Raw genomic sequence first — 15,016 nt, 5'->3', positions numbered from 1 at the left:
TCAAGCTCAGGAAAGAGATGAGGAGTCATCTTTTCTAAAATGATGATTAGAGTATACAATTCTAAATAATGCAGATGACAATGATGATAATCAGTTAATTAGAAAGTGGAATCCTATAAATTTTGATCTTAATCCAAAGCTCTTTCCCCCTTGCATTTGTCACAATCTCTTGAACAAAGGATAAAATAAAAAATCTTCCTACCTCAAAAGGTAGGAACCACTGTAAAAAGCACAAGAATACTACACAGTGCAAAACATATGAGCACCCAACTATTTAACACAATTTTTCAGTACCTAAGTAAACCTTAAATACATGCGAGTGTCCAAATTTACAGTGGTACGTTGCAGCCGGAGTGTGTTGGGGATGAAACTTGGGCCACATCCACCCACCTACCTATCCATACACACATCCATCCACACCCATCCATCTATCCATCCATTCACAAGCCCATTCATTCATTCATTCATTCATTCATCAATCCATCCATCCATCCACAATATCTAAATTGCCGAAAAATCAACAGCGACTGAAGCTTCTATCTCGAGGCAGAGGAGATATACCCAATGCCGTGTGGGGGCCATGGGGGGGGGTAAGTACGGCGGGGAGACGGGTGTCCGTTCCAGTGGCGAAGGGCACCCCACTCTATGACCGACTCAATGTCAACGGGGGGTTTATCTCCGATGGTTGTCACATAAGCCAACCATCCCCTTCATCACCATCGGGCCCCGCCATTCCGCCTCCACCTCCTCCGCCTCGCATCGCATTGCATCGGCAAAGTAGCAGCAGCTAAGCAGCACCGTGGCATCATCATCCCTCTTCCTCGCAACCTCACAGCTCGTTGACGATCTGACCCCCGCAGGAGCAGCAGCAGCGTTAATAAAAATCAAACTATGTCACGACACAGACCGCGACTCTTGCTTGCTAGCCTGCTTACCTGCCGTCACTCGATCGAGTCGTCCATTTCCTCCTCCCTTCCCCTTGCGTGCCCGCCCGATTCCACTCGTTCTATCGCCTCGGTTTCCCTTATATATCAGCTTCCGTCTTAGGGTACCGCACTTCACGCTTTTCCTCGGTTTCAACCAGCGCCAGAGCTCGGGAGTAGTCGGCAACTGGAACATTCACGACGCCGCCTCCGCGCCCCCCCGCGCCATTTTTCTCGTGCTCAACCGTCGTAGCTTTCGTTGTTTGTTTGTTTGTTGCGGGGTCGGCCAGTGATTGCGAGTGAGCATTAGCCGATCGGAATTTGCGGCTGAAGAGCCTGGGTGTGTCACGAGGTATCGCTTGTGTTTGGTTCCCCTCTGTTTGTGTTTACTTTTGTTTTGTTTATAATTTGTTTTTTTCTTTCTTTCTTTCTTTCTTTATCGGTTCTGGTAGAAAGTGTGTGGCTGTCGGTAACAGGGACGGTAGTGTAAGGCGGATTGGATGGGATGGGGCGTTTAGTCGGTATGTGGATGACCGATTGGATGTCTGTTAGAATGACGGTGTTTATGGCGGAGTAAGGATGTTGTGCGGCGGAGTTTGAGGTTACATTGTTGTGATCGCGCAATTGTGTGTGTGTGTGTTTGTGTGGAAGAGTGGGTGTTTTCTTGTGTAAATTGAATTATGTGAGTAGCTGTGGTTGTTAGTGTGTAATGTGTGGTTCAGCAGTGATTTTCTCGACGAAGTCATCTGGTTTTTTGTAAGGCTTGAAGAAGAGGACAATTGAGAGTATCATTCCACTGGGACCATACTCTGATGCACCAATGTCGAGGAGAGGATTCTGGTTATTTTGATGCATAGGCTTAGTCAACTACTGTTTCCAGAATTTTTTGATTAGATGAAGCTGAACATAAAAGTGATCCCCTAAACTAACCTCAGACTCTAAAGGTACTAAATCACTTATTGGGACAATTAACGGTGCATGTAAAGAACGAAGGATGGCGAATTTGACACGGGGCTTGTTCCGACAAGATTATTGTGGAGTTCTATTGGATTCATGTGGTTTTCCTATGCTAAAATCTTTTGCCGTGGCTTCTCTGCTGAAGTGGTCTTTAATGCGTCACAACATTTTAAAATTATAGAACTCTGGATTCTTGCAGGTATCTGGAGTCTTTGAAGTTATACCTCAGAAACCTCTTATGACAGCGGCAAATGAAGACGCATCTACTTCACATTATTATTTCTGTGTTGGTATGATTGTGCCTGAAAGGATCTTGACGTCCTCTTTTGCCATGTCCGACTGCATTCGCAGCTCATGATCAAATGCCCCAGGTCTTCCCTACTGTCAATGTGTATGAATGGGCTCATCCTGGTTACTGACATCGTAAGGTTGTTACAGCACAGCCCTTTCTTTGGTTGGAACAATTGCATTCGAAAAAGACGGTAATCGAAGTGAAGATGTGACAACTTGGAATCCCAGTCAAAGTGAAGGGAACCACATCGCAGACTTGGGTGCTCAACTCAGTTGAAACAACAATTCGGCTCTGCTACCTCTGCCGTGGTTTTATTATCTTTCTCGCAGAAAAATAAAACTGGCATTGTGCTGGCCACAATCACCGTGATTGTACATTGCTCTCTTGTGCCTGGTTCTGGGTTTACGTAATATGGGTGCCCAGTGTTCGAAGGCATCTGAGCAGGACCAGGTGTCGAACGAGGACGACGAACGCCAAAACGCATCACCGTCTTTGCGAACATGGCATTCTTTTCAGGGAACTCGAAATGGAATAGAATCCGCTGGGGCAGGGAATCACCAGGTGGCTAATGCCGACCTGGCAACACAAGGGGGTTCTTTTCTGAGCTTTGCTACCCGGTCACATGAATTGTCTCCTGATAAAGTTGTTCGCTCTTATGGATATGAGCCTGAGAGGAACAAGGAGGAGAAGAAAAAGCTCGCAAGGGTGCTGTCTGACAAAGCGACTTCTGTTAGATCGAGAACAGCTACTGTTGCGAAGAAAGGGGCGTCAAGGGTATGCTACCTTTTCATTCTATTCTACATTTTGCTTCTTCATATCCTAGTTGTCTCTTTCCAGACGGTGCTTTCACGCAATCACAAACCTGGAAGTACCAGACCAACTGTTTCTTCTCGTTGAATTGCGTTGATCTGGTTAATTAGAGTGGTGGAACGAAGCATTTGGCACTGAACGTCATGACCACGTTCAAAATGGCAATGTCAGTATGGCAACTGTTGCTATATACTTCAAGAGTATCGCAAAATCAGTTGTTCATGAGTGGTAAAGCGGTGCAGGTTTCAGAAGTTCTCAAGGGAGCTGGAACTATGGGCTTTGGAGCACTGGATATCTTCGGCACCTCAGTTGCTAATCTCGGTGCGAAAGGAGGGTTCATAGCTGGAGCAGTTTCTAAAGGAAATAAAATTGGCATTCTGAGCTTTGAAGTTGCAAACACAATAGTAAAAGGGTGCAATTTGAAACAGTCTTTGGCTGAAGAGGACATGAAAGTTTTGGTGGAAGAGATTTTGCCCTCAGAGGGTGTACAACGTTTAGTCTCGACTGATGAGAACGAGCTCATGGCGATTGCCGGAGCTGACAAGAGGTGGACCATTTTAATTGTGGAATGAAAGTTATTCTTGCTCATGCCTACCCTATATATAAATCTCTTTTCAAGCTTTCCCTTGCGTTTAATCTCTTGCAATAGTCTGGGACTCTGGCGGCTTACTATATCGTGGGTTGGATATGTATTTGGGAGAAGTTTCTTCAACATTGGTACTGCATTTGGCAGGAATGAGCTCAAAATATATGCAGATGAAGTTGTAAGGTTTGGCAATCATTGTAAAGATCCGCGATGGCATCGTTATGATCGAGTCTTCGATCGGTGAGCACGCGTCCACATTCCTGATCAGCTTGTGTTAAGTTGCATGAGTTGAGTGACGAAGGCACTGCATAAAGCATGCATTCTTCTGAAGTTTTGCATCACGAGAATCCAGGAAAATGTGAATAGTGTGCGACATGCGCATCAAATGGCTTGTTAAGATTCCTGTTTCTTTTCTTCCCAGATTTCTTTTACCTCATTGGGATGATGTTAGCTTTCTTACCAGGGAAGTGGGATTGCCTTGCAGTCTGGTCAAAGAGATGGAGATTCCAAGAGTTGAACATGAAGAAGCAGATAATATCATGGAAACCTTGATGACCCTTGCTCAGAACACTGCGGTAAGCCTACTGCTGCGAATGTGTGGATTACAAAAGCTTCTATTTGAAATACGAATATTAACTTTGGTTCATGCTACGAGTGTTTCGGCTCTTTCTTATTTGCTTGCGATACTTGGTGAGAAGCCTTATTAAGTGCTTTATATTGGGCATCAGCAGGACTTGGTCCTTGGGAGCTGAAGGTTTGGGAAAGTGTTAAGTGATCGGATTGGTACACTCATTTGGAATATCAGTCGGAAAGAATTCTGAATGGTCTTTGGTCAACAGTTTTCGTGACGTGTAAATTTTAAAGCTTTTGAGGCTAGTATCTTTCTGTTTAAAAGGACGAACTGAAAAAATGATAAGCTCTGATGAACTACTTTCTATGGATGCAGGATTTATATCACGAGCTTCATGCGCTTGATCGATTTCGAACGGACTTGAAGCGTAAGCAACAAGAAGAAGAGTCTGCCGTTGCTCCCGCTCGTGGAGGTGCGCTTCAAATCAACTCTTTGCCATATGCCTTTCCATTAACAAAAAATACTGATTGCTACGCAGCTCTTGTTGATTGCCGTGATATAGCGGAAGAAATTATGCATCACAACTCTTTTCCAGTTTTCTCTCTTATGGTGGGTTGAGTATGTATGGCGTTGAAATTAATCGAAGATGCACAATTGCCGAAGCTTTCTGCATATTTTCAAAACTGTTACGCATATGTCGTTAGAAGTGCATTCGTGTACATGTAGGTATTATAATCGGTTAGGGAGGCACTCTAAGGTTTTGTGTTGTGCTTGTAGCACCCATTTGATACATCTCATTGATCATTTAACGCATCTCGTCGACCCTAGAGTTGCCTTGATTTACTTAAGTTCAAAAGAAACTGAAACATGGTTGGCTTTACGCTCCTTTAGAATACTCGGCAGATGTTATTCTCATGGAGCTTACATTATGCTTTTTGGCCATTAATTTATCAGGAGAATCTATCGCCCTTCTGCGGAGCGAAGTCAAAAGCCAGGAAAAGCATGTAGAGGCACTCAAAAAAAGGTCTCTATGGTCTAGGAATCTCGAAGAGGTACTGTTCATCCTTCAACTCTTCAACCTTCAGCGTGACCAATATAGCGAGGAGCCCGTAACGTTTTCTTCATGCTGCCGACGTAATTCTATTACAAAGGATGAATGTGAAGTTGACCTAGGACCTGGAATATTTCGAACATCAAGCCCACGTCCAAGTTTTGTTTCAGTAACAATGTCGTCGTGACAGGTCATGGAGCAACTAGTGGATATTGCAAATTATCTGTACCAAGAGATTCAAGAGAAGTTCGGACCATACGGTATATGTTTGTGGTATTCTATCTTTATATATGTTTGACCTTGTTCCATGTACTCCTGCAAGTACTTAACATTTTGGGAGCTTTCACCAGTCTCCCAGTAATTACTTCTGTGTGCCAGCTCAGTACGCCATCTCAGTGTGCAGCTCATTAATATACTAAATACAAGCAGTCAAAAATCTAGAAGTAGTATGGTGAATTTTATAACATATACATGTGGCTGCATGCAGTGTTTCTTGAGAAGCCTGAGGAGGAGGAAAAAAGAAATGCTGGAAAATTGGGTCCATCGGGTTTGGCCCTGCATTATGCTAATATCATCAATCAGATTGACAGCCTGGTCTGTGTCTTGGTGCCATCTGACCTTCAAATAAAATAGAGTGCATTGGATTCTCTTTTTATTTTTTGATGTTTGCTTTGCTTGGAAGTTATAGGGGCTAAATGAAGGTTGTGTGCAAGTCTAATTTTTTATTTGTTCTCTTTTGATATTCTTTTCAAATTTGGTTTTGTTTTTGTGTTGGTGTGCTCCTTTAATTTCCTATTGCTGTTTGCTCAGTTTGTTCATTTATCTTTGTGCAGGTTTTAAGACCTGGTTCAGTACCCCCAAACACGAGGGACAATCTCTATCAAGGGTTACCCCCAGCCGTCAAAGCTGGTTTGAGAACTCGACTGCAGCACTATCGAAACAAGAATGAAGTGAGTAACTTATCTCAGTGGTTTCTTGAGTTCCGAGAAAAAATCTTCAATCCATCGGTTTTGTGGAGCACTGCCAGTAGCATGTTAGCTGTAAGGACACCCGTTTGGGGTCTGTGCTTTCCTTCAGTTCAAAAAAAGAAATGAAAGAAAGCTTCTGTTAATTTCTTGCTTTTGCATGAGTCCATTCATTTATCGATCCCTGTAGCAGGTCTTGGTGCTTTTTTTTTCTTCCAGATAGGGTCTGTGTACATCGTATCTGAAGGAGTAATTGTACTAGTTTTAGAGTGCTGTTGGTAAGAAGTTATTACTGCAACTCACTCTTTGAGTTGCATTTCACTGCAGCTGAGCATCGACGAGATTAAAAGCGAACTATTTAAACTTCTGAACTGGATCGTTGCTGTTGCTTCCAATACCACAAAGTAAGTTTGCAAACCGCTCAAAGTTCCCTAGTGGTGTGCGGTGTTTTCTGTATCATATTTTGGGATGTCATTGGTTTCTCATCGCCTGCAAGCTGGAAGTTAGATTGCCTAACATAACTGTTCGCTTCTAGCAAGTCTTGCTGCAATTTAGATCCTCTTGTGTTATAGTTACTGCTATTTCGTGAATGAGTATCTTGTTTGGTTATACTCAAATCATGGACGATCTCTTTAATGCTTTGAATTGGGTTGCCACAGGAAGCATCATGGCTTTGGATGGGTTGGAGAGTGGGCGAATGCTGGGTAAGTTGACACTCCTTTCTGTTTGCGTTCTTCTGTAACGTTATTCCTGGACTTGAGTTGCATCTCTATTAGGATTTTCTGAAGCGACTATATTCCAAGTTCAGAGTGATTTGTATGAACTGGAATAATTGGAATAAGTGGCGTCCTTCATCGTTTCATACGTTGTGTTTGATAATCGTTGGAAACTCCAGGTTCCCTGCGCTTGGCACTCATTTTGTAATTATTTAGATGAAGCATATGTGAGGTACTGAAGCTGATTGTGATAGTCCTTGTCCTCTCCTGTCCACGTGTTTCAATCCGACAACCAGATTGTGCGAAGTGATAAGTTTCTTTGTTGTCATTTAAATGTCAGGTCGCCGGCAGACCGGAAAGCCCTGGGTTGCGTCGAAATAACCCTTTTACAAACTCTACACCATGCAAATCAGCAAGTAGTTGAGGACTACATTCTTGAGCTTGTTGTGGGACTACATCATCTAGTTAGCCGGGCAAGAAATAGCAAGAACATCAACAATGGAGATCCGTCACCACAGAGATCACCCTGCAATATTAACGTCAAGGCACCCATTCAGCAGTTCCTACTCTCAGGTCGGAGCGTATCTCCGCCTCCTTTTGGAATGCTTGCAGCCAAGTTCACCGAAGGCCTGCTCTATCCTACGCCTGCTGGTGTCATCAGGCCCGAGCTTTCTCAAGAGGATAAAGATATGTTGCGTGAAATCAGTAGCGGATGGACTCAAAGGAAAATTATACCTGGTCTCAGCAGGTCACAAGAATTCGACAACAGCAAGGCTGCCTCCAACAAAGAGTTTCTCAAGCTCAATAAAAGTAGTAGCCACTCGGTGAGCAGTAAGCATGAACTTGAAGCGCCTCTCTACAAGCCTAGGAACCGCATCAAACCACTCGGCCATAACATTCACAGGTTGGATGAGAAAGTAACTATCGGCCCCGGACCTCTTCAATCGTAACGCTAGTCTTGACAACCGGTTTCCTTGGAAGTACACATCTCATCGCCTCATTTCCTTGTTGGATTGTCTTTCTAATTTTCAAATACTCGGGTTGGCTTGCCCCTCTAGGTAGCCTCCTTTGCTGGTATAGATAGGGATACCTTTCCGGTCTTGTTGTAGAAAAAAAAGGTATCTACGGTTAGTTTGTATTTCAAATCTTATTTTTACCTTCCCTTAGGGGATTATACTGTATATTCAATGCAATGCCAATCGCTGTGAATGGCATCTGTGGGAGTTCTTGTAAGGTAGAATTTCCCATTCGCACACTTTTGGCTATGCAGCAAGAGCACAGTTGTACGTCACGAAATGAATGGAACCAATGAAAGTTTCTTGTGTCAATCCAAAACAAAGTTATTTCTACGTTTGAAAGTGCATACCCTGTTTAAAAAGTGTAATTGATTGACATTGGTCATTTATTTTGTGTGTTTACTAACAACGATTTGACAGAATTATGGCACATTTGTACAGTACATGTACAATCAATATAGTGAGAAATAAATGATAGTAGACGTCAAACTCTCAATAATTTCTCATTTAAGAGGGATTTGTTAGAAAATGCGTATATTGCAAACTATTTTGACTGCTTACAGGATACCTTCATCCTTCCACTGTGCAGTAGAACAGGATTAACAGGTGGCTCTTAATTACACATTGAAAAAGTATCCAGTTGCACATTCGTGTGATGACAATATACAATTAGCAGTGACATTCTTCAATAGGCAACTATCCATGTCACAAAACGAATCATTAACTGATTTTCACAAACGACATAATTACCCGTGAGTTTGAGCACAACAAAGCGTTACATTGATAATTATTTCCTCGTGGCATTCGAGGTAAATTAGTGACTCTGGACCGAAGAGCCATAATGTGCATATCAAGGTATTCAGATAAGATTCACTATACCTGACTAGCCATACTAAACCCAACACTACTGAATTATTCTGAACACAGAAAAGGCAGTTTGCACTAAGTGCCTCTCTTTCTTATTTCACCCTGTTGCTTCCTTCTCTCTAAGCTACGTGTATACACTTCTCTCGATGGCTTATTATACAACCACATAGGAAAGTTTACTGAAAGCACTCACAACCACAATCCAGGCTATCGTCTTTTCCGACCTTGGCACCAGTCTTGTTTTAGGGACAGTGGAAAGAGTCTCCGCGGGAAGAAGTAGTCTACGCTAGGAGTGAGCCCCTAAAAATTCGGAGCCTGCTTCACAGTCTCAACGAGAACGGAAATTGGGGGTAAAAGGTGAGAGCGAGAAACCAGAACCTAATTATGTAAAACGAATCAGGTTGATAGCAATCTCACCGTAAACCAGCCAAAACAATTTCTATCCCTCAAAACTTTTGTAAACCTTGTTTAGAACCTAAACATTCATATAAATACTTCTTCCTTCTAAATCCCACTCGCAAAATCCAAGATTGAATCCAACCTACACCTTGTGCTCCCCCACCCAGTCACAAGTCGAAAATCTTCATGTAATCTCCTCCCAGACATCACTGACGCCAAGTAACTAACTAATTCAGCGACTCCATCTGGGACTCTGCCTTGTCAAACCTATCGGCCGCAATTTTGTTTTCTTTTCCATGAATGAGAAGCGGAGTGATCTACTGGCGCAGGATCACATCACCACGGGGTGCACATGCACGTGATCACGAAGGTGAAGCGTATAGTGCGGACGCGGGCGATGACGCTGGGCGCTGAGCTTCAGCTTGAACAAGGACTGGACCATGCGAGTGAGATCCTCCCATGTCAAAGTAGGCCAGTACCGGGCCAGTTGCATATTATCCGACGGGTTCTTGAGCCCGTCGCTGGTGGGACGTAAGTACGCGCGAGCAGCGCGCTCCACCAGTCGATTCTTGATAGCGGGGCGATCATCCCCCGGCTCCTTCTTCTCAGCACCTTCTTCAGTCTCTCTCTGCCGGGGACTCCCTGGCCCGCTTGAGGGCAACAGATCCCGCAGACTGGTGTACGAGAGACTCTCATCGAAGTGAGAGAGCTCGGTCGCAGACGCGCCCAGCTCCATCGACGTCGTCACACTGCTCCTCGGCGAGGCCGGCTTGTTCCAGCCAAACATGGACGATTCAACCAAACTCTAAAAACACACAAGGCACTTTACACCCTCCCTGTAATCCCCTCTAAAAAATTCCGATAAGTTATACAAGTCCCTTCCCTTTCCCTTCCTTCGTTCACTCTTCCCTCCCTTCTTTACTCATCACCACGCCGCCAGTAGGCAAGCAAGTTTCAAGCACTGTCAAAAGGATCCATCACTCCACACTCCCACTCCACCATCCCTCACACCACCATCGACGCGGGCTTTCTCCGCTTCCACCCCATCCTTACTACCATCGGGCTCGCACATGCTCGACACAACTCGGGCGCCTTCACCTCCGCTGCGGCTCCAAGCACTTGACGACATGATCCCGCCCGCTTTACCTCGAGGCCCCCCGCCCGACGAACGCCGCGCTTCAACGCACCCGGAATCCCCCAAAACCTACCAAAATGAGGGCATGGGATAGCGTGCAGGGGCAAATATGGGGATGAGGAGGAAGTGGAGTAAGAGGCGGAGGAAGAATAATAAGAATAAGGTGGTAAAACGAAGACCCTCCACTTCCCCTGCGGGGGAAGAGACTAGTAACTTACTAGTTGGTTACTACTAGCTCAGAAATTGTCGAGGGAATCCATGAGTGCTAGAGAATCAAAACCACACTGGCTGTTATGGCCACGTCATTCATGTCCGCTGAATGCGGCGGGCCAGGCTGTCACCACCACCCGGGCCCGGCCCGGCCCGGCCCAGTTCTTTCCACACCCCTCACGCCACCCGATGCGGCTCTTCGCGGGAGACGCTGCTGCCCCCACTATGACGCACGGTCACCGTGTAAACACTAGTTGGGCTACACTAATTGACGATGCTTGTAGGCGGCGCGTTGCCTGCCCCCACCAGTCTCATCACCTTTGGATGGGGAATATTAGATATGCTCGCGGCATATGGGCTTGGGTTTAAGTGTATGTTTGTGTGTGTGGTCCTGTGCGTGTGAATGCGTTCGAGGTTTCTCGGCAAAGTCCACACAAGCGGCGGTCAATTGAGGTGATTTGAAAGTCAAAGCACTGTTGTTTTTGTTGTTGTTGTTGTTGTTCGTGTTGTTGTTGTTGTTCGTGTTGTTGTTCGGCAGTGGCAGAGCTTCCGTGGGGGAGAAGGGAACAGTCTCTTTGGCCTTCATGGCGTTCGCGGTAGTTGCTGCCCCTCTAGCTCAAGTCTGCAGATATTGCCGAATTAAGGGTTTCTTCTTGAACTGGGTTACTGTGATGGGAAGTCACGTCGAGCTGGACGATTCATCTGCGGCATGGCTTCCACAAATATGTATATATATTACACTATGAAATACGTTTCCTCAGATTGCCAACATTACTGCCGCATGTGGGGCATATTCATTATTGGGGTCGTAGAAGGGTTTAGAATTCAACCCCTATCTCTTTCTTTCTATTCGGTGCCACTCTGTCAATGGATTAATATTGACAGTTTCCAGGGTATTATACGAGTATCTTCGATTGTTACTTGGCTGCGTTAGATCTCCTTCCATCCCCACTCCCCCAACTTTGTCTTAGCCACTGCTACTGAACAGGGAATTTTTTTGAACACACGTACTCAAAAAAAATGAAATAAAATAAAATAAAATAAATTGTGCTGCTGGGGTGGAAATGTTGTTTCTGAAGTTTTCATTCTTGTTGCGAATTCCGATTATCTAAGGTTCTTATTCGATTCCAGAGGAAGTTACAGACGACTGACCTTCAAACATGTCACGGACCTGGGTTTTTTTCATAAATGAATATTGATGGCAACTAGTTGGCTGCAGTGTGGATTTTTGTTGGGGGCGTTGAAAGACTGTCTGTGACTAACTTACAATGTCTCAACCCAGTCAAACTGCAAAAAGATCCTAAAGATAATTTGTTAACATCTACCACATTTTATTTTTATTTTTCACTATTGGACGCAATAAAAAATAAAACTCTACAGTACTTCTACTACACGCATTTAATTCTTTCCAAGGAGTGAATAGTAGTCAAACTTCAAACAATAGTGGCATCTTATAAAATCATGAAGACGTACCGAAACCTACTAAAAAAAACAGTCAAATAATAATAAAATCATGCACTGATGAGGAAAGGGGGTACTTCGAAAGGGCACTCGGTGACCGTCCGTGTAGGTGAAGAAGACTTGGGACGCCCACGTTCCCCTCATGTGAACGAAACCCGTTCCCCACGGACTTCTTTCCTAGGACCCCCTTGTCCAGCTGTGCTGCTGACGGTGTATGAGGGGGAGGAGTCCCACCCAAAGGCTGCCAGCCAGTTGGCAGATGCTTTGCGGCCACACTTTAGGCGGCCAAAGGGGGCGGTCAAGTGGGAAGAGGACCCCTTTGGACACCCCCTGCCACGTACGACGTCCACGTGAGACCATTCGGGTTTGGTCCAGTGGCGTGGCGTTGGGAGTCCACGGTGGACTGGCTGATCCTTCCGCGCCTCAGGTGCCATCGGGAACCATTGGGAACAAGTGCCCGAGGCTGCCACTTCTGTTCCCCCACGTTCGTCAGCTTGGAAACGAGTTCACCACTTTGAAGACGTGCTTGCAAGGCAATTGGCCAATCTCCAAGTTCTCGTGTTATTTAATGTTGTGGAGGGGGGGTTGCTGACAGAATCATTATATTAAAAGTTTGTTAATGAATTTCTTATGTTTTTACTACTATTTTGGATCCTGAGAGAAATTTAGGAGATTTTTCATTAATGATTAACACAAGATGTTATCGCTTTTTGTTTAGCGTTATGAAACGACGTAAGATAAACCACATGCATAAAGTCCTATTGCAACTGTTGTGTTTCTTATTTTGAAATTTGAGAGAATTTAGAGCCTTTTTCAAAAAAAAAAAAAAAAATTATGATGATAGCAAAGAAATAAACTTTTTTATTTTTTAAATTTTTATGATTATTATATTGTTTGAGTGTATGTATAAATGAATATTAATGTTCCTCGTTTGATAAAAAGTGATATTTTGACACAAGAATGAACAATTTGTAGTGAATAGCAACAACTGTAGCCTTGTTCATTGTTACTATAGCAATTGAGCTTGTAGCCTGGCCCATATGCAGAAAAATCTGAAAAATGTATTATTTAATCTTATTTTATACCACACGAACATTGTACGAATTACTGGTTTGTTTGTTTGTTTGTTTTTTTTTTCGAAATATAATTATAAAAATTACATAAAAATAAAAATAAAAACATCATGGGAAGAATATGATCTGAAATAACTTGAGGAGCGACCCAGCTAACATCTTCAAATCTACAAATTGGGCAGCCTTTTTCACACAAAATTATTTAGAGTACACGTGTATTAAAAAATGGGTTTCATTTTTCAATTCAAAATCTCCTCAATACAAAATCCAAGACTAGTACCTTTACTCCCCCTATAATGATAATGTTGAGGCCATGATGCCTTGGTTGATTAAAGTCCACATGGAAAACATAAACTTGGGGATCATGCTAAATGGGGCAGACTCCTTCTTATTGGGTTACTAGCAGGCGAGCGAACCCTGAAACCCTAAAAATCAGGGTTTTAATTGATTTCTCCATAACAGACAGGGAACCCTAATTCTAAAATTCTCTTAAGCGCTCAAGCTCCGAAGCTGGAAGAATTTGAGAAAGACCCCAGAGAAGAAAGGTTGCCTTTGTTTGATTCTGCTTCAGTTGTTTTCTGATGTATCTGAATTGAACTCGTGTTCGCGTGGATGTCAGTGAGCAGATCCTGGCAGCGGAGAGAAGCTTGTGGCCCTGCAGCAGCATCTGCTAAGTTGCCTTATCAGCATGAGAAGTTGAGCCCCATTTCCTGTGGCCCTGTGAAGGCTTTCTCTTTCTTTCTCTCTTTCCCATCTGAGCACTGGACAAAATAATAGGTGAGTGACTAGTGTTTTGGATGGATCCACATAAATGCTGCAGACCATGATTGCAAAGGACCAACGATTACAATCCAAAATTTGCGACAAATGAATGAGGCCAAAGCATTAGTCAGATGCGAGAGAGCTCTTTGTCACCAACTGTGTGCTACAAAGCTCTGCACAAAAGCTACACACTGCAGTATCACTTGGATATCGACAGTGTGTTGAAAGATTATAACCAACCTCTCGCTGAAAGTGGGCATCGACCATCGCAGAATGTCAGCACAAACAATTACGAGATGCTGACCTTAGAGGGCTCATCATATTAACTGTTTTTTTGTTTCTCATTTTGAAATAAAACACACTACATACCATTCTAGGAGTTCCGTTTCAGTTAATCTCCTCCACCTGGACTCTTGGCATTGTCTTTTGAATACAAATAATTATAGTCGCAAGTTCAGTCCATTTTGCAAAGTGTAGGTATAATCTTCACTTGGATCGGTAGTCCCCACAATCCAGAGTGCTAAACGACACAAGCTCTGAGGAAAAATATTAGATCAAGCAACTAAAAACTGTTCCATCTCTGGTACATGTATGGATCCACCACAAAAGAAACTGTTGCACTAACCAAAATGCAGATGAGTAACCACCAAAGAGAAGGATTGAAAGAATGTACTAGGTCCTGAAAGCGGTTTGTTTCCCCGGCTTCCAATGAGCCCAAAAGTATATATACACGAGGCACCAGAGTAGTATACACCTGAAAAAGCCAGAAGACAGAAAAACATTGGGTTTCTTACTAAATCATATTCCAGAATTGCTGTACTCTCTGAGGTGCTTATATTAAACACAGGAAATGGCCACAAGTAGCTCCATGAAAACTGAACAGCTCACGGTCTTTCGCTGTAAAAGGAAACCAAACAGCTCAATAAGCGAAACAATCTCCAAACACAGCTTTAAAACTTCTGCAGTCAATCCGGCCGAAATATAAATGAATGGTACTTAAACATCATCTATTATATCATTGTTTTAGAAAGTAACCCGTCAATCTTCAGCACCGTCATCGTTATCAAGCCCTTCCTCCACACTCTCAGTAACTTGTATGTATATTGTGTGCAAGTTTGGCAATATGTCACAATTTAATTGTTATGTTAATTTTTTTTTAAAAAAAGTTATGGAATATCTATGGCTAAGCGAGAAGATTTATAATATTATAATCAAAGTACAA

The 15,016-nt window shown here is 43.5% G+C and overlaps 1 protein-coding gene and 2 long non-coding RNA genes across 3 annotated transcripts; 2 read left to right on the top strand and 1 right to left on the bottom strand.

Annotated features, from left to right (window-relative positions):
- The first annotated feature begins 1,065 nt into the window (after window positions 1–1,065).
- On the top strand, window positions 1,066–8,234 carry LOC112278457 (protein PSK SIMULATOR 1). Its single transcript, XM_024511994.3, has 14 exons — window positions 1,066–1,275; window positions 2,080–2,170; window positions 2,324–2,946; window positions 3,225–3,529; window positions 3,716–3,808; window positions 4,053–4,143; window positions 4,515–4,611; window positions 5,094–5,191; window positions 5,381–5,450; window positions 5,678–5,784; window positions 6,024–6,140; window positions 6,483–6,559; window positions 6,815–6,859; window positions 7,212–8,234. The coding sequence occupies exons 3-14, from the start codon at window positions 2,584–2,586 to the stop codon at window positions 7,819–7,821; spliced, it is 2,073 nt and encodes a 690-aa protein (XP_024367762.1). The 5' UTR covers window positions 1,066–1,275; window positions 2,080–2,170; window positions 2,324–2,583; the 3' UTR covers window positions 7,822–8,234.
- A 5,016-nt stretch (window positions 8,235–13,250) lies between these two features.
- LOC149986266 (uncharacterized) lies at window positions 13,251–14,748 on the bottom strand. The gene is made up of 2 exons (XR_016500993.1): window positions 14,164–14,748; window positions 13,251–13,793 (listed from the first exon to the last, which is right to left on the bottom strand). It is a non-coding gene; the product is annotated as an uncharacterized LOC149986266 (long non-coding RNA).
- Window positions 13,587–14,168, top strand: LOC141045024 (uncharacterized). The gene is made up of 2 exons (XR_012216901.2): window positions 13,587–13,727; window positions 13,853–14,168. It is a non-coding gene; the product is annotated as an uncharacterized LOC141045024 (long non-coding RNA).
- Window positions 14,749–15,016: the final 268 nt, after the last annotated feature.

The sequence above is a fragment of the Physcomitrium patens genome, chromosome 25 (genome assembly GCF_059467195.1).
Source record: "Physcomitrium patens ecotype Gransden chromosome 25, ASM5946719v1, whole genome shotgun sequence".
Taxonomy (NCBI): domain Eukaryota; kingdom Viridiplantae; phylum Streptophyta; class Bryopsida; order Funariales; family Funariaceae; genus Physcomitrium; species Physcomitrium patens.
The sequence above is the reverse complement of the archived record's forward strand: the minus strand, read 5'-3'. Positions and strand labels throughout refer to the sequence as shown.